This window comes from Vidua macroura, chromosome 16 (genome assembly GCF_024509145.1).
Source record: "Vidua macroura isolate BioBank_ID:100142 chromosome 16, ASM2450914v1, whole genome shotgun sequence".
Classification (NCBI taxonomy): Eukaryota; Metazoa; Chordata; class Aves; order Passeriformes; family Viduidae; genus Vidua; species Vidua macroura.
Window position 1 is genome coordinate 14,554,391 of NC_071586.1, and position 17,776 is coordinate 14,572,166.

At 53.5% G+C, this 17,776-nt stretch overlaps 2 protein-coding genes across 4 annotated transcripts; one reads left to right on the forward strand and one right to left on the reverse strand.

The window, feature by feature from the left end:
• The first annotated feature begins 135 nt into the window (after window positions 1-135).
• MIEF2 (mitochondrial elongation factor 2) lies at window positions 136-4,925 on the forward strand. Of its 2 annotated transcripts, none has more exons than XM_053992412.1 (4): window positions 136-314; window positions 761-935; window positions 1,406-1,583; window positions 2,572-4,925. In XM_053992412.1, exons 2-4 carry the CDS (start codon window positions 768-770, stop codon window positions 3,615-3,617), a joined length of 1,392 nt encoding a protein of 463 aa, XP_053848387.1. In that variant the 5' UTR covers window positions 136-314; window positions 761-767; the 3' UTR covers window positions 3,618-4,925. The 2 variants fall into 2 exon arrangements, with proteins under 2 accessions (XP_053848387.1, XP_053848386.1); XM_053992411.1 differs by having other exon boundaries at window positions 212-233.
• A 1,058-nt stretch (window positions 4,926-5,983) lies between these two features.
• Window positions 5,984-17,770, reverse strand: TOP3A (DNA topoisomerase III alpha). 2 transcript variants are annotated; one of them, XM_053992231.1, is made up of 20 exons: window positions 17,463-17,770; window positions 16,555-16,781; window positions 15,144-15,203; window positions 14,521-14,594; window positions 13,813-13,888; window positions 13,180-13,288; window positions 12,784-12,927; window positions 12,115-12,285; window positions 11,802-11,902; window positions 11,594-11,668; window positions 11,398-11,480; window positions 11,071-11,278; window positions 10,722-10,907; window positions 10,423-10,552; window positions 9,969-10,082; window positions 9,724-9,889; window positions 9,163-9,306; window positions 8,762-8,884; window positions 7,808-8,517; window positions 5,984-6,877 (listed from the first exon to the last, which is right to left on the reverse strand). In XM_053992231.1, the coding sequence occupies exons 2-20, from the start codon at window positions 16,732-16,734 to the stop codon at window positions 6,699-6,701; spliced, it is 3,033 nt and encodes a 1,010-aa protein (XP_053848206.1). In that variant the 5' UTR covers window positions 16,735-16,781; window positions 17,463-17,770; the 3' UTR covers window positions 5,984-6,698. The 2 variants fall into 2 exon arrangements, with proteins under 2 accessions (XP_053848206.1, XP_053848207.1); XM_053992232.1 differs by lacking the exon at window positions 17,463-17,770 and adding an exon at window positions 17,424-17,442.
• Window positions 17,771-17,776: the final 6 nt, after the last annotated feature.

The following is a 17,776-nucleotide window of genomic DNA, read 5'->3' on the forward strand; positions in this document are numbered from 1 at the left end:
GGCCCCGCCCCGGCCGTGACGCACGCGGGGCTGGGCGGGGCCGGGCGCTACTTCCGCGCGCTGGTGGGCGGGGCCGCGCCGCCCGCGCCCCCATTGGCTGGGGCCGCGCCGGGGGCGCGCGGTGGGTGAGGCGCGGGGGCGCGCGCGGGCAGCGCCGGGCCCGGGCCGGTCCCGGTGCCCGTTCTGGTGCCGGTGCCCGTTCTGGTGCCGCCTCCCGGTGCCGCCTCCCCTCGGTCAGCGGGGTCGGGAGGACTCCCTTTCCCGCGGGCCGCGGTACCGCCCCGGTGCACCGCGAGGCTTTGCGGTAGGGCTGGGTGAGGAGCGGGTGACCCTTCCCCGGGGTGTCCATTCCTTCCCCGGGGTGCCCCTTCCTTCCCGGGGGTGTCCCTTCCTTGGGGTGTCCCTTCCTTCTCCGGGGTGTCCCTTCCTTCCCTGGGGTGTCCCTTCCTTGGGGTGTCCCTTCCTTCTCCGGGGTGTCCCTTCCTTCTCCGGGGTGTCCCTTCCTTTTCTGGGGTGTGCCTTCCTTTCCTGTGGTGTCCCTTCCTTCCCCGGGGTGTCCCTTCCTTCCCGGGGTGTCCCTCCCCCGGGTGACCCTTGCTCCCTCGCCGCTCCCAGCCGTCCCGGCGGCGGCGGGAGCCTTTGTCCCGGAGGAAAGCGGGCCAGCGGAACCCCTTGTTCCCCAAACCCTCCCGCGCTGCGGCTGTGCCTGTCCCGGGGTGACAGGTCCTCCAGCCCGGGGTGACACTCCCGTTCTCCGCAGGGCGACCATGGCGGCGTTTTGGCAGCAGCGGGGCAGGCGGCAGGAGAACGGCGGGCTGGGCAGTGTCATCGACGGGCTGGGCAGCGTGTTCGATGTGCTGCTGGCCAACGCCAGGCTGGTGCTGGGCGTCAGCGGCGCGGCCGTGCTGGCCATCGCCACGCTGGCTGTCAAGAGGGTAAGGCTGGGGCGGGGATCAGAGCACCAGAAGATGCCCAGGAGAGCCGGGTTGGCCCCAGTGTGGTGGGGCAAGATGTGCCCCGAACTCTGTGTTTGCTCCTGAGCTGGTTCCTTGCATATGGGCACAAATGCCACGGGTGCTGGAAGCAGTGCCGTGGGCATGGAGCTGCCTGCTCCCACCCTGTGGGACCATGTGTCCATGTTCTGTTTGCCTGGAGCATTTGGGATACGGTATCCCATCCCAAAAGGCACCTGGGACTGAAGTTGATTTGGGTATCTGTTTTCCACGTAAAACCTGCAGGGAGATGATGTGCACATTTGTGGCTCCCCAAACTGGGTGTTTTTCTGAGCAGCAGCCTTGAGTGGGGCTGTCCCCCCCATGTGTGTGCTCCAGAGGAGCTGTTGCCACCTGTAATTCATGGAAAACAAAGATAACAGCTCGTCCTCTTGGGTTTTCCTTCCCTCCAGCTGATCGACCGAGCCACCAGCCCTCGGGATGAGGGCGACCCCAAAGCTGAGCAGAAATCCCTGGAGGAGAGCTGGCAGGACTTGGCATTGATCAAGACAACACCAAAAGCCCCCAAGAAGCAGAGAAGGGAAGACCTCAGCGAGCCTCTGCTGTCTCCAGCTCGGCCTCTGGTGCCAGGTGAGGCTCCTGGTGCCCGGCCAGGGAGATCACCTTGGCGTGCTCCGGGTGGCCGTGCCGGGAGCGCCGCGTTATTTTTAGCTCGGTGTCCGGAAAGCCGACCCCGCTGAGCCTGCCCTCCTGGGAGAATCCCGAGCCACGGCCCCTTTTTAGGCAATGCCTGTGGAAACAGGACCTCTGGTGACAGCCGAGGGTGTCCTGGCAGGGGCGGTTGGGGTTTGTTTCCCCTGGAGCAGCGTTGGCTGGGCTCGTTTTCTGGGTCAGCTGTGCCTGCAGGAAGGTGTGCTCGGGAGCTGCTGCAAACAAAGGCTGCCTTGTCCAGCTGCCCATGGAGATGGCGTTTTTCCAAGTGGGAAACTGGCCCAGCTCAGTCCAGGGCATGTCCTGAGATAATGGACCCAGAGCAGGATTGTCTGTAGGATCCTCATGCGAGGAGGTGGAAGGGCAGGCACTGATCTCTCTGGTGACAGGACATGAGGGAACAGCAGGAGCTGTGTCAGGTTGGATATTAGAAAAAAAAGTTTCTTCCCCCAGAGAGTGCTGGGCACTGCCCAGGCTCCCCAGGGAATGTTCCCAGCCCCAAGGCTGCCAGAGTTCCATGTGCATTTGGACACTTCTCTCAGGCACAGGGTGGGATTGTTGGGGTGTCTGTGCAGGGCCAGGAGCTGGACTGGATGATTTTCGTGGGTCCTTTCCAGCTCAGTATATTCTGTGGTTCTCTGACACTGGCAACAAGTCCCTTGCCTGGTTCCCATCTCTGGCTGAGGAGTGAGGCTGGGAACAGTCAGGTTTTGGGGTTGGTTTGGGCTCAGCATGGCTGAGAAGTGCTCTTAACATCAGTGGGCTCGATGGGGGCCCTTGGTGAGGTCGGTGTCACCTCCAGAGGGGTGGGCTGAGAGCTGGGCACCCAACTCCTGCCTTCCCCTCTGCTGCTGAGGCTTTCAGATGATGTGCTCAGAGCTGCGACTTCTCCTTTCCCTTCCCACAGATCCCAGGGGCTCCTCTGCCCCTCTGGGGGCTCCTCAGGTCAAGTCCAGCCCCCTGCGCTGCCTCACGCTGCAGGAGAAGCTCCTCTCACACAGCAGCCAGCTGGCCGTGCCCGAGATCCAAGTGTCCCTCGTCCCACAGCTGGCCAGGAGCATCTGCACCCAGCTGCAGAACTTCCTGAGGAGCAAGTGCCCGGAGCTGCCCTTCGGCCGCTTCTTCCTCAGCGGAGCCCTGCTCGATGGCCTCGAGGTCCTGGCAGCTGACCACATCCACCTCATGCTCCCGGTGGTCCTCGACGCCGGGCTCTGGAGCCTCATCTCGGGAGAGGACACCGTGGTGAGGAACCCCCAGTACTGGATGATCAAGAGGATCGATCTGGGCTATTTCCCTCGTGGGTGCAGCCCCTGGGACAGGTTCATTGTGGGCCGGTACCTCTCCTCCAGCGTGCTCAACGAGACCCTCCACAAGCTGCTGGTGGCCTCCATCAACTGGCCTGCCATCGGTGGCCTGCTGGGCTGTGCCATCCACCCCGTCGTGGCCTCCCGGGAGCTGAAGCTGGAAGTCAAACACGATCAGGTTGACCTGAGCATCACCCTCTTCCCAGTGGTGGAAATGGAGGACAAGGTTCTTCTGGCTGTTCCTCCTGAAGGACTGGTGGAAAACCTCTGGCTGGAGAGCTTTTACAGGGCGGAGGTCTCGAGGGTGAAGCAGCTGGACGCTGGTGACTCCGGGGCTCGGCAGCTCTGCCTCCGCATCCTGAACGGCGTCTGCAAGAGCCAGCCCAGCCTGCACAAACTGGGTGGCAGCCCCGTGACCCACGTCCTCCTGCACCTCAGTGACGCTGCTTCGGACTGGGCAGAGGAGAACCTTGCTGACAGGTTCCAGCAGGTGCTCGAGGAGCTGGTGGCCTCCCTGGAGAAAGGCGTCCTGCCTTCCTATTTCAACCCCAAAATCAACCTGTTCTCCGGGCTGTTGGAAGAGGAAATTGATGAGATGGGCTTTGTGCTCTACAGGGCCATATCTGAGCCAGAGGTCCTGCTGAAGTGACCGGTGTGTCGGGAGCTCCTGAACGTGGGGTGTTGCTCCCCTGCCTGCTGCTCCCCGCTGTGAGGGCTGTGATGCTTCTAGTTGACTAGTCAGTAAGAGGCAAAGTTCTTGCACTTTGTGAGGGGAAAAAAAAAAACAAAAACGTTTCCTGTGTGAATAAAACGTGCCTGAGCAGAGGTGGGTGCTGGCAGAAGGAGCCTTTGGCTCAGAGGCTCTGCTGGACCCGGGGTGAGGGCAGCCCACAGCACACATGTGAGTTCTGTCTGCTGGGAGCCCAGTGAAGCATGTTTGGTCCCTGGCTCCCGGTGTTCTCTGCCTGTTCCAGCTGTCAGGTTCCCCCTCAGGCTCTGAGACCAGCTGGAGCTGGAGGGGAGCAGCCCCTTCCTGCTGCTGTGTCCTGCAGACCCCTCAGGTGCCACGTCCTGGGTTGGTCCTGTCACCAGCACCCCGCGTGGCCTCACTGTGCCAGCACTCGGGGCAGGGGGGAGCCTCACCCACCTGTAGGATTTTGCCAATCCCAAATAAGCCCTGCGGATGATCTGGGTGCTGGATGGTACAGCCACAGCAGATGGGGGATGGGGGTTTATTCCTTGGAAACCCTTCCAGCTGCCAGAAGGGGTGAGCTCAGCCCCACCTCTTTGTTCTGACAGTGTTGATGCTGCCCCGGAGAAGGGGCCCTTGTCCCGTGCAGTGTTTTGCTGGAAGATGTCCTGAGAAGGAGCTGCTGGCTCTGGGGAAGCTCCTGGTTTCAGCTGGAGGCTGCAGCAGGGCTGTTTCCCCTCCCCAGTGGGTGGGTGGCTGCCAGTGTCTGTCTGCAGGTACTGGTCCCCTCCCAGTCTGTCTGGTCACCTTTTCACACACATATTGCTGCTGTCTTGAGGTCCTTTTGCCCTGCAGCCCCACGGAATGGGGTGGGGAAGCAGGGCAGGAACGATGTTGTGAGCAGAGTGCTTGCAAGAACTGAAGTGGTTTATGCTTTTTATTAAGAAGATATATTTTGTTTGGGTATTTTGTTGTTTTCTTTTCCTTTGAGTGGCTGCTAGTAGGGTTTGGTCTGGCTCTAGTCCCAGAGAAAAGCAATTTATTCTTATATTTAATGGGAAGAGCTGGTTTTGCACGCGGGTGGAGCTGGAGAAATCCTGTGGACTTCACTGTGAGCAGCTGTTGTGGTTTAGTTTTCTTTACAGCTATCATCTTGTTTATGGCAGGAAAAAAACCTGCTTTTCCTCCCAGTCTGACAATTCCTTTGTTCCTCCAAACCACTTCCCAGGTGTTAGTGATGAGAATAAACCTTCCCTGTGCACACTGGTTCTGTGGTGTCAGCTCTCCTTTGTCTCCTTTCCCCTGCTAAGGGTTGAAATGACTCCCCAGCTATGTGGCCTTCCTGGGAACCACCCAGGGCATGTCCCTGCTGCCTGGAGAGCTTGGTGATGGTCAGATCCCATCCTGCAAAGTCTTCCTCCTCCTCTTCCAAAGCCCTGGACCCACAGAGTGCCTGGCTGGGAGCTGTCTGGACACTGACCTTGTACCACTTACAGGGCTCAGCTGAGCATTGACCAGGGTGACTCCTAAAGCTGGTCCTGGCTGATCCACCAGCAAGGTTTAACCTGCTCCCTGTGTCCTGCACAGCTGCTTCCCACTGCTGTTGCCATTCCAAGGTGGCTGGCCAGGCTGCTGCCCTGCCTTGGCTCAGTGGCTGCATTCCAAAGCCTTGCAATGCTGTTATTTTAGCCCAGGGTGTGTATTTTTAGGCCCCGGCTGTTAATGGTGGGAGTGAGGGCTACAGGGAAATGCAACCCGAATTCTCCTGACTTTCTGCATGGATTTAGGCCTGACAGCAATGCACTGCTGCAGGGTTTCAGGCTCTCTTTCAGACCTGTGCTGCTGTGGGCTCTGCTTCCAAGTGCTCCAGGCTGTCCCCCCTCAGTGCTGACCCCAGGAACTGCTCCGTGCCCGGGGGCAGGATCTGGAGCAGCATTGGAGCTCCTGGCAGCAGAGCACACAGGAATCCTGCAGATCTCCCTCCTTTGATGAACAGAGGAAGCCCCAACAGCGAGGGAAGAGGCAGCCTGGCTTCCCAGGGAGTTCAGTCTGAACTCAGAACAGGAAAACAGAGCTTCTCTTCAGCTCAGCCAGCTCTGTCTGTCTGTCCCAGGTCAGCAGATGCAGCTGGTGAGATAAAAAACACTTTTCCCATCTCTTTGTAGCTCACTTCTAAATTGCTGTGGGGAGTTTCTGCCAAGAAAGCTCCTCTATTGTTCCAGTGATTGGAAAGAGCAAGATTTGGCTGGATGCTTTTACAGTAAAAGCATCACTATTTTATGTAGGAAGAAAATTAGGCAGAGTTAAGGTGTCACTGCATCAAATTTAAAATTTAAATAATATTTTATTAAGAAACTCATTAGTTTGACAAAAATAACTTTCATCAGCTAGCAGCATCACAAAGGCATGTCTCCAAGTTTGAGGAAGAACCTGCCTTCAAATTCAGGAACCATCTAAAATGAGGGTTTTTCCTGAGCACTGCAGCTGAGCTCCTCCCAGGGCAAGCACCAGATCCAGCTCCTCTGCACCTGACCCTCCTTCACTGGCAGGGACAACCCAGGTAAGGGTGACAAAAAAGGGGAATGTTGCTCAGGTAACATCAACTGAGAAGGGAACTTAAATTCCACACTGTGGAAATCCAGGGACTGAGCAGAGCTTGGCAGCCCTGGTGTCTGTCCTGGTGGCCCTGATCCAGCTCTTCCCTGCATGGAAAGGCCAGGAACAACCACCAGGATGGTGCAGGGGGAAGATGTAGTGCAGTTTTCTCCACAGACTCAGCTTCCAAGTGCTTCCTTGAAATGTTCAGACTTTCCCAACCTGCTCAGCAGAAGAGCAGCTGGAAACAAAAGTTGGTAGTGGAACCACTTTTCCAAGCTGGTTGAACACTTGCTGAAACAAATGGCATCCCTTGGCAGGAGCAGCCTGCAACCAACCCCTCCAAAAAACACTCAAGGGACTTGTTCCCAGAGTGCAGTTCCTTGTGGTTTCTGCAGAGTTGACAAGCCTGGTCCTTGCAGGCTCTCTGAGGTCCATCCCAGCTCAGTGGTTCTGAGGGCAGGTTTTCCTTGTGTGCCCAGGCTGGTGGCAAATGCTGCAGGTCCGTGGCTTCTTGGCAGCAGACACTGAGGAGAGATTGCCTGGTCTCTTGGCCTTGCTTCCCAACCCTCTGGAGTATCCATTGCTGCCAAAGTGGTTCAAAGAGTCATCTCCAGAAGGACCTAGAGATAAACAAGTTGAATTTAAGGATCTTTGAAAACATGAATAGGTGAGAAACACAAGGTAAGTTCAAAATAGATCAAAGATTCTCAGATTATTCCTGAACCTGCATTGCTTCAGACTTGTCTGAACAGTGAAATGTTACCCATTTGTCTTGCAGCATTAGAGACATGTGGGAACAGCACAGGGGAAGCTGATCTGCCTGCTTGCATGTTCTGGTCTGCAGCTGAAGCAGAAACAAAACATGGCAGAGAAGAACTTGGGGTTTAAGTAGTTTGGAAAACTTGATTTTACTCCTTTAGGCCCAAATGTCTGAGGAGGATCTCTCACAGACCACATCTCCCCCTCTGTACCTGGTTATGTCTCTTTTTGTCAGTTCTCTCTCTTTTGCACCCTTGTTTTGTCATTATTTTTTTTTTTCAGCATCTTTCCACACAGTTTCATCTCTGATCAAAGCTCCAGAATGATTTGCCCTTTCCCTGTACCCCCAAACTAGGGCAGAGGGAGCAGCACAGTTTCCCTGGCATGCCAGGTGGGTTTGAATGTCTCCAGAGAAGGACACTCTATCACCTCCCTGGGCAGCTGTTCCAGAGCTCTGCCACCTTTAATCTAAAGAAGTTCTTCCTCATGTTGAGGTCAAACTTCTTGTGTTTTAGTTTCTGGCCATTGCTCCTCATCCTGTCACTGGGCACCACCAAAGAAAGCCTGTCACCATCCTCCCCTGAGATATTCACATGCATTAATGAGATCCCCTCTCAGTCTTCTCTTCTCTAGACGGAACAGGCCCAGCTCCCTCAGTCTTTCCTCATCACAGAGATGCTTCAGACCCCTCACCATCTTTGTGGCCTCCACTGGACCCTCTCCAGCAGCTCCTTGTTTTGTTCAGCCTAAGAACAGCCTGCAGCCCCGGTGTCTGCCCCCCAGCCCGGTACCTGGTGCCACGTTCTCATCTGCCCACTGGAAGAAGCCGCACTGCTGCTCCCGGGGCTTGGGGCAGGTGTGGAACTGCCGCCCCTTGTTGGGCCCGTCCTTCTGCACGGTGCGCGTCACCGCGGGCTGGTCACACCTGCACACTGTGCCGCCTCCAGCGTCCGAGCTGCCGCTGCTGCCCAAGGGCTCCCTCCCTCCTCCTGGGCGCTGGAATCCCGCTGGGGCTCTTGCAGCAGTGGGCTGGAGCAGCGTGGAGCTGCCTCTGTCCTGTGGCTGCTCGTCAGCCCAGAGGAAGAAGTTGCAGGTGCTGGAGCTGCACTTGTAGAACTGGCGGCCCTTGTTGGGGCCGTCCTTGCGCACGGTCAGCAGCAGCGCCTCGCTCCCACAGTTGCACACCACGGCATTCCCGTCGTCTGGAGCAGCTGGAGGAGCAGCCCTGGGCGTCCTGGAGGAGTTGACGGACAGCAGGTGTCCCCGTGCCAGGTTTGAGGTCCCCCTGGCTTGCCTGGTCTCACTGCTGGCTCTGTTCAGGGAGTGGTTGGCCTGCAGGTGATGCCCTGGCTGGGAGGTGGATGATGCAGGTTGGGATGATCTGTGCAAGTACTTGAGGTCTAAAAGCTCTTTCAGCATCTCATCACAGCCTCCAATGCAGCCAATGAACTCCAGGGGCATCACAGGGGGAACGCTGCCTTTCTTGAATTTAAACTTCAGTCTGCAAGGAAAGGAAGAGTCAAAGTCTGCCAGTTTCTCATCAACAGACATCAATTTCTACCTGAACTTTTATTTATTGTTTTGATTCTGCTATATGGAGGACAGTTTCCCCAGCCCCTCTTCTTTCCACCCCCAAGCCAAGTGCTGCTCTAGCTTTCCAAGACTGGAATGGAAAATGGTTGCCCAGCCTAGCTCATGGACATCTCTGCCCCACTGTCCAACAAGGGATAACTGGCACGACCTACCTGTGAACTGGATGGGGTTTACACACATCACAGATGCTCTCGTCCCTGGTCACATCCACCACGAAATCAGGGAACCAGACTGCAGTTTTACAGGCTGGATAGCCCATGCAGCTGAGGTAGAACCTGCCAAAGGACAAAGGCACTGGATGAGGAAGATGCAAACACAAGACAGTTGGGGATCCATTCTCATGTCTTCTCAGCCATCAGAAATTGTCAAAACTGCAATTTTTCAGGGGAAATACCTACTTGAAAAGACATTCAGCTGAGTCCACACAGCTCACGTAGCTGGTGGAGTGAGCAAGCTGCAGCCCAAGGTCTCCAAGCTTTTACCAAAGGAGGTAAATAAAAGCCTGGAGAAACACAAACCAACACAGGAGGCTACAAGAGGGAAGGTCACCAACCCGCCATTCTTCCTGGTCTTCAGCACCATGTCACTGTTGCACTGGGGACATTTCCGAACAGAAATGGGCGTTGCTGGGTACACCTCATCCTGCTCTGGAACTTCTGCAGCTTCTCCCAGATACTGAGCCAGGGCCTGGTCCAATCTGTAAAGAAATGAGCAGAGCATCCTGTGTGTTTCTGCAAAGAGCAACCAGGTGCTGCAGTGACTCAGAGCCTGCTGCCCCCACACAGCCCCTCTGAGCTTCTCCACGAGCACATTGACTCAGCACCACGTTTCTGAAGCAGGAAAGGTGTGGGTACAACATCAGAGGTCAGTGCATGTTGCCATCCCCAAATTTAATCTTAACTGCTCATCCTGGTATAAACCCTTAGCTGGGAGGAACTCCTGACAGTTTGCCAGGCTTTGAGTCATCCTTTCCCATGCAAATACCAACACACAGAGGGCAGAGCTCCAGGGAAACAGTGTGACAGGATCCCCCACTCCAGGCTGAGCCCCAGAAGAGCAGCCAGCACCTCCCAGCAAAACAAAGCAAAAGGAAGAGGGCAAAGACAATACTCACTTGTTGGCTCTGGCCACAGCTTCAATGAAGACTTGCTTGTACTTTTGGACCTGCTGCTGCAACACTACAGATTTGTCTTTCTTCCCCTCACAGATCAGTTTTAGATCAGCCTCCAGCTCAGCTCTAAGGTCAGGCTTGGACATCTCGTAGCCCATGGAATCATAGCCTGGGGAATATGTGGAATGGTAAGCGAAAAGAAGGAGCAAGTAAGGACTCTGCCATCTTTGTGAGGGCTCTCCCCTCACCTTCCACCAGCCCCATGCCCAGCTGGCCGGGCAGGAAGCGCTGATCCGCCGTAAGCCCCACGTACATCCGCGTCTTGATCGTCTCGATGTGCTCGGCGTGGGTGGCATCAGTCCCTGGAAGCAGAGAGATGTCAGTCAAATCAGGTGCCAAGAAGTGAACTCCCCTATGCCCAGGGACAAGGACACAACTTATGGTGAGGAGCAGCACTGCCCTCGTGCCCTGCTGGCACTGAGGCCAGCAAGGTGCTGGTGGCACCTTTGGCTGAACCCAAAATGTCCCATCTCCCTGGGTACTGGAGGCACTCTGCAGGCTCCTGAGGATGTTTGGACTTTGCCCTTTATATCCCTTTTTTCTGCACATTTAAGTCATTTCTTATCTGCAGCAACATTTGGAGAATTCCCTGGGGAGAATTCCCTCTGCTAAGAGCAAGAGGCCATGCTGCCCAATACTGACCAATGCCATGTTTTTCCATGAGAGCAATGAGATCTGCTTCTGTGAGGAGCAAGGGAGGACTGGTTTCCCCATCCACCATCTCCACTGTGGTGGGCTGAAAGCGAGACCCTTTGTGATACAGCGGGATAACCTGAAGGGAAGGAGAATCTCTTTGAAACTGCTTCCTGGTCTGTTCACTCAGGACAAAGGCTCTGAGTCAAGCAGCCAGAAGCGGTCAAAAGATGTTGTGCAGAGAGGTCTGAAGCTGGCAGCGAAGTGCTACTTTAGCCTCTCCCACTTAGGTTACTCAAGGGGATTACCTTATCACTCCACTTGTCATAAGGATACACTTCCAGGTAATTTCTGGCCAGGATCATGAGTCCTTGAGCAATGAATTGCTCGTTGGCAATGTCGATCTCCACAGTTGTTTCCTGTCCTTTGGCATCTTGAGAGCAGCAAGCCAAGAAGTGGCGCACGATGAATTCGTAGAGTCTCTGCTCATTGCCCTGAGATCAAACAGTGAGAAGGGTGAGTGTCCTCCCAGGTTAACAACACATCACAGCATCAGTGGGATCTCGGGTGAGGATTTTGTGCTAATGCCCACATTAAGACTTTTATCTTTATTTATCAAGCAACACAACCCATCCAGTTCCCTCTGGTTACACTCACCTGCAGGTTGCTGGTGTATTTTGTGGGGTGAATGGGAGGGTGAGCCTGATCGGATTTGTTTCCACTCCGAGGGGTTGGCCCACCCTGATCCAAAATCCTCTGTGCAAACCCTCCCCAGTTTGGGTCCTGTGTTTGCTGTTCTACCAAGGCAGAGAGGTTCAGCTCCTTGGGGAAAATGTTGGTCTCGGTTCGAGGGTAACTAATGAACCTTAGGAAGAAAGACAGGAGAGCACTTTGAGAGTTGCTCCAAGATGTTTCCCATTTTGAACAAAAGGCCATTTAGTTTTAAAAGAATTAAGTTTACCAAGCCAAGTCTTGCTTTCTTACCCCTTAGTGTAGAGTTTTTCCGCTATTGTCATTGTTTCCTTTGCGTTTATTTTCAGTTTGCGGGAAGCCAATTTTTCCAATTCCTGCATTGGGAAGAGCCAGAAAACCCAAAAGTATTAGTGGATAATTCAAAGCAGTGAGTAAAACATCTGTTCCAAGCTCTTTTCAGAAAACCCCTCCCAGAGTTCAAACATACCACAGTGTCCAGGGGCAGGGGCCTCCATTTGCTCTTTGGCTTGCTCACAACATCAACAACAGTCGCTACTGGATCCTAAACAGAGTAAGCAAAACCCACATATCCTTTAGGAGTTTACACAAACTCTTCTTTAAAAGTCTTGAACAAGACAAAGACAGGGAATGTTTGGCTGAATCTGGATTACGCAACTATTTACAAGCTTTCCTACCTCCATACACATCTGGTAAAGGACCAGGCACGCTGTGTGATTGAAGAGCCGGTTCCTCTTCCAGTTGAAGACCACGCTGCCGTCCTCGTGGTCGTGGGTCACTGTGATGGACAACAGAGCTGGCTGATGGAGGAGCCACAAAATGGAAATACCACAAAGGAACTTGGAAACCTTCCGGCTCTGCTCAGTGTTCGTGGCAGAGGAAGAGGAAATCATCTCTGGAGCGTTTTTGTGTCAGTTGCTCCAATGTTTTTCTTTTCTATCCACATCAAACCCTGGAAGATGGAGCCCAGGACTGTTTCCCCAAACATACCTTTAATTTTGTAGAAGGCTTCAGGAACAAAAGCCTGGATAGCCTTAAAGCGTTCAACTACAAATCCCAGTGTTGGGAACTGGCAGCTGCCATAGCTGATCAGCTGATCTGCTAAAATATCAGGGAAGATCTTCCGCAGCCTCAGAGTCTGGAATCTGGTGAAGGCAGCACCTGAGGAAATAAAATGGACACCACAACTGAATACAACAATGTTGAATGATAATCACAGTACTTCAGATCTTTTTAGTATTCTGAACATTAATTTTACTCTGTTTAATACTCAGTTGAAGAGCTTGTCAGTGCTGCATGAGCTACTAATTTATTATTTGCTTCAAGGAGAAATTTCCTCTTTTCAGGAGCAATTTCTTCATAGAAGAGGCTTTTAAACATTGGAATGGACTGCCCAGGGAGGTGGTGGAGTCACCATCCCTGGAGATATTCAAGAAAGAACTGGATGTGGCATTCAGTGCTCTGGTCTGGTTTACAAGGAGGGGATCAGTCACTGGTTGGACTTGATCCTGGGAGTTGATGATGCTCTGATTCAAAGAGCGCACTTCCAGTAAAACATAAGATGTCTTTTAGTCATATCTGATCTAAAAATCAGGTTTATGAGACTGCAGAGGGCATTTCTGCCTTGTGCTGAGGTTCCAGTAACAGATGTTTACGTGCCTATCCTGAGGTCCAGCTCCTGCCTGACGTCGACGGCATCGCTGGTTTTCTGGTCGGGCTGGGTGAGGTTCTCACAGGCCGCTCTGACAGCGTGAGGTGTGATCTCGGAGAACCGGGCTCGGAAAACCTGCAGGTTTGGCTTTACTGCCAGACACACACAGAAGAGAAATCAGAGGGACTCAAACACCAACAGAAAGGAGCAAGTCAGAAACAGCTATTGAGAGAATGTGCTGTCAGCTTCCCAACAGCTGGATGCATTTCTGGCCTATCACAGCCATATGTTTATTAGAATTAGCCAGCGTTTAACCTAGACACACTAAAATTGAGAATTTGCCTCTGCTAAAGGAGTTGTTAAACCATTAATGGAACTCAGACTGATGGAGATGCTCTACACACCAGCTTTGCACACGTGGATTATCTCAAAGCCAATGTTCTCTCCTTCTCGATCGCAGTCAGTCCAGATCACCAGGGCTTGGCACTGCTGGATTTCTCGTTCAAGGGTTCTCTGAGAGGAGAAAAACAACACAGGGAGAACATTCCAGGCCACTTGCTCTGTCATTTCATTTCAGAATGACTCACTGAACACAAAATCCAGCGTGTATCCATGGAGATGGGTTGTTGCAATAACATTTTGTAATTGTGTGTCTCAAGAGATCAGGCAGCTTTTAAAAGAATTGAGTCATTTATTTACATCTAATTCTGTTTAAAAGTTTGGCTTGGAGCAGGTTGTACCACAATCTGTTTTCTAAAAATGTCTTTTTCTGTAGAACTGAGACACTATCATCAATTCCACCTTGTTGGGAAAAAAATTTCTATTTTTAGCTGTTCCTTCACTTCACTACTTGTACATGAACAAGAGTTTCAGTGCCACAAATGAACAGCATATATAGTCCTAGGAAATGTAGGAGGAATCTGCTAAACTGCAGAAACGTGGATGTTAAGGACAAAGGTAAGATCATCCTTCTGTCTGGGACAATATTTGTTGAACCAATACCTGAGCTCAGTTTCAAAGTCTTAACCATGATGTACCTTGATATCCAGGTAATTTTCAGGGCAATACTTCTCAATTTCAGCATCAAAAAGAGCTAAAGGGTTGCAGCTGTGCCTGGAAAACAGAGGAGAAATGTGTGTGTGCATCACATAAACTAAACCACAATTTGTGAGACACTACCTGGTGCTCTCTGAGTACTGGAATTAATGTATTTTATTGCAGGCCTCGTTTCAGACAACAGAGAGTTCACAGGAAATGCTGAGTAACATTTAAAAAGCAACAGAATGAAAAACCAGCCAGAGAAAACAGCAAATCTGGAAGGCAACAAGCAACTTCTCCTGTCTGAAGCACAGAGTACAAAAGGAGGTAAGGCAGAGAAAGCACCTTGCTTCCCAGAACAGCTCCTAGCTGAACAAAGAACACAAAACCATCCCATTTTGGAATCAGTGTAATTCCCTGTGTCTGCCTTGATGTGTTTTAACCAGTATTGTGTCTTCAGGGGGTTTTAGCACTCTGAAGACAGGAATTTGAAACAATATTTTGTCTATTTTCTATAAAATTTGGAAGTCATCACCCTGCTCTGAGTCAGAGTCCCTCCCTGCCCCTTTGCCTTTGAGCATCCCAAGGATGTGTCAGGGAGATGCTTGCAGTGTCAAGGATGAGAACAGGAGGTGACAGGCCCCTCCTGTGAGGGCCAGGAGGTGCCAGAGCCCTTCCCCTTCCTGCCAGGGGCACAGGGTACCAACCATTTGCGAAATGGCATGACAAAATCATGAGCCAGTAAATGTCCTGACACGGATGTCATCACCACGGTAACGTTCTGCAAGAGACACAGCAAGGAAATTAGTGCCCATCATCACTCACCAAAAACTACCCACAGCCCCAAAATCTCCCTTCAGTTCTCAATTTAAATGATTAGTGACACCTTTCTCCTGTTAATCCCAGAATGGTTTGGGTTGGGAGGGACCTTAAAGCCCATCCAGTGCCAGCCCCTGCCAAGGGCAGGGATACCTCCCACTGTCCCAGGTTGCTCCAAGCCCCATCCAACCTGGCCTGGAATTCTTCCAGGGATGGAGCAACCAAAACTAATACATCCTAACAAGCTCTATCCATGGCCTTATCCTCAACTTTTGTAGTAAGCTCCCAATTTTAAACAGCAACATATTTTTGACTGGCATAAAACCGGGATGATAAAAGATTTAGAGCAACAAAACAGGTGGTTGAGCTAAGAAAACATCTGACTTTTTCTCATCTTTGGGCAGAACATCCCTATGGCTGGAGCCATGTTTTGTAACTCCTGACAAATGGCTTTTATTAATTAATATATTTACTTCATTAATCCAGCAGCAGATGGAGAGAAAACTCTTACCTGGCCAAACATGTGGTAGTCGTATTCATAGATTTTGTTGAACTTGGAAAACCCTTCTCGCTGGAAGGAAAAGGAGAATTCCTGAGTTTCTGGCTTTTAACAGGACACAAATTAATTTTTTTTTTTTAATTAAATTTTTTGACAGGAAACAAATCCATCCTGCCCCGCTTTGTCCACACTGGGACGGAGCACAAGAGGCACGTGGCAAAGGAAAACCAGCTACTGGAGCTAATGGGAACTGCAGCAAGGGGATGGAAATCTCCTGTGTCATTTATGGAGACACTGAAATGGTGATTTCCAAGGTAAGAGGATTTTAAACCATTCCTGAAGGTGGTTCCAGGGTTATCTCCCCATGAATAATGAGGACCTGATTTATTTAATGGGGCTGGCCAGTGTTTAGAAACTCCTATCTTTTTCCAAGTGACAAGTAGTGTCCCCAAGGCTACGTCCCACCTAACTGGGACTCATGGAAGTTTCTAGATTGTGTATTTACTGCTTTTTTTACAGAAGCAGGATGATGTCTTGATTGGGACTGTCAGCACCCAGGTTCTCAATAATACCTTTTATTCAGAAAAAGGAGGTTGGAGCCACGTGGGGCTCAGTCTCTTCTCCAAGGTGACAAGATGAGAGAGAACAGCCTGAGGCTGTCCCAGGGAAGGTTTAGGCTGGACATCAGGAAGAATTTCTTCATGGAAAAAGTTATCAAGCATTGCAAGTGCCCAGGGAAGTGGTGGAGTCACCACCCCTGGAGGTGTTGAAGGAACCAGCTGGATGTGGCACTCAGTGCTCTGGTCTGGGGGTCATGGGTTAGACTCGATAATCTCAGAGGTCTTTTTCAACCTCAGTGACTCTCTGATTCTGGTCTAGTAGCACCTCAGTTTGGAAATTCCTTAGTTTTGAAACAGCAAGTGATTATGCAAACTGTTACCAGAGCAGCAGAGAGCAGAAATCTTTGCATTTTTCTTCTCCAAACCACAGCCTGGTTTTGCTTTATTTGGTGACCTCCAGTAAACCCCTGGCACTTGCTGATGCTGCAGAAGTGGTGCTTTTAGACAGGGAAATGCATGCCAATGGATGGTGTCAGTTTCTGAAGACCTTGTCTTACACTGCTAATCCAGGAAGGACCCTGGGAGCCCTCACCATGGGAAGGCAACCTGGGCAGAGGGAGCCGAGTTCCCACTGGACTTAACCCACAAGGACCTGAGACTCCCAAATACATTTGGGCAAGCGATGCTTGTCCACAGAACACTTTTGCACCCTCGTGTGTTCAGGGACAAAACCAGCGCCAAGTGTGCTGATGTGAAGCATCCATCTCTGCCGAGATGGATGGGGCTGCCACACACGGCAGGGACCCGCCCCACCCCTGTCTCCGTGCTCCCTGAGGGAGCAGCGCGATGTGGGCCGCTCCTACCCGCCTCATCCTGCTGTTGGAGAGCAGCTCGGCGATGCCTCGGGCAGCGTCGTTCTTCTCGGCCACGCACAGGACCTTGCGGATCCTCTGCAGCGCCAAGTCCTCCGCGGCCCGCGAGAAGCAGCGCCAGGGCTGGGGCAGCATCCTGGCCCTGCTGAACAGCCGCACGTTCAGGTTCATCACAGGAGGTGAGGCCAGGCCATGCTGCTGCTCCGCGTCCCGGGATGCTGCCGGGATGGACAGATCGCCGGGGTCACCGCTCGGCCACGCCGGGAGGCTCAGGGCAGCCCCTCGGGATGGAGAAGGCGTCACCCTGCTCCGGGCAAAGCTGCCGGGGGGTCCCGCAGCCTGGCCCTCGGCCCTCTCCTGCCCGGCTGGGGCTGGGGCTGCCCTCTCCCCCACGGCCGGGGCAGCGCAGCCCCTTCACCACCCCAGATCCCCTCGGGCTGTACCTTATGGGGGCAGTGCAGCCCCCTCGCCACCCCAGATCCCCTCGGGCTGTCCCTAACCCAAGGCAGTGCAGCCCCTTCACCACCCCAGATCCCCTCACGCTGTCCCTAACCCAGGGCTCACCTCAGATCCCCCTCGGGCTGTCACTTACGGGGGCAGCGCAGCCCTCTGGTCACCTCAGATCCCCTCGGGCTATCCCTTATGGGGGCAGCGCAGCCCCCTCGTCACCTCAGATCCCCCTCAGGCTGTCACTTACCCGGGGCAGTGCAGCCCCCTCGCCACCTCAGATCCCCCTCGGGCTGTCCCTTATGGGGGCAGCGCAGCCCCCTCGCCACCCCAGATCCCCCTCAGGCTGTCACTTACCCGGGGCAGACTTTTCCCTTTCCCTTCGCCCTTTTCTCCTCACGTTCCCCCCTCACCTCCCAGACCTCCCGCGCTCCGCCGGCGCTCCCCCTCACCGTCACGTCCTGCCGTAAAGCGCAGCCGCGGCGGCGGCACGGAACTACAGCTCCCGAGATGCTCCGCGGCGCCACCAAGTGTCCCCTCCCGCCGCCGCTCCGCTTCGGTTTTCCCCCTTTCCCGCCGCCCGCTGCACCCGTCCCGGGATCGGTAACGACAAAGGGCGACGACGGTAAATATAAACAACGCCAGCTGAGGAGGAGGAGGATGAGGCGGCGCCGTCGCTTCCTGCCGGCGGGGTCAGAGGCCGCGCGTCATGTGACTCCAAGATGGCTGCGGGGCCGTGAGGAGGCGGCGGCTCCGGCCATGGCGG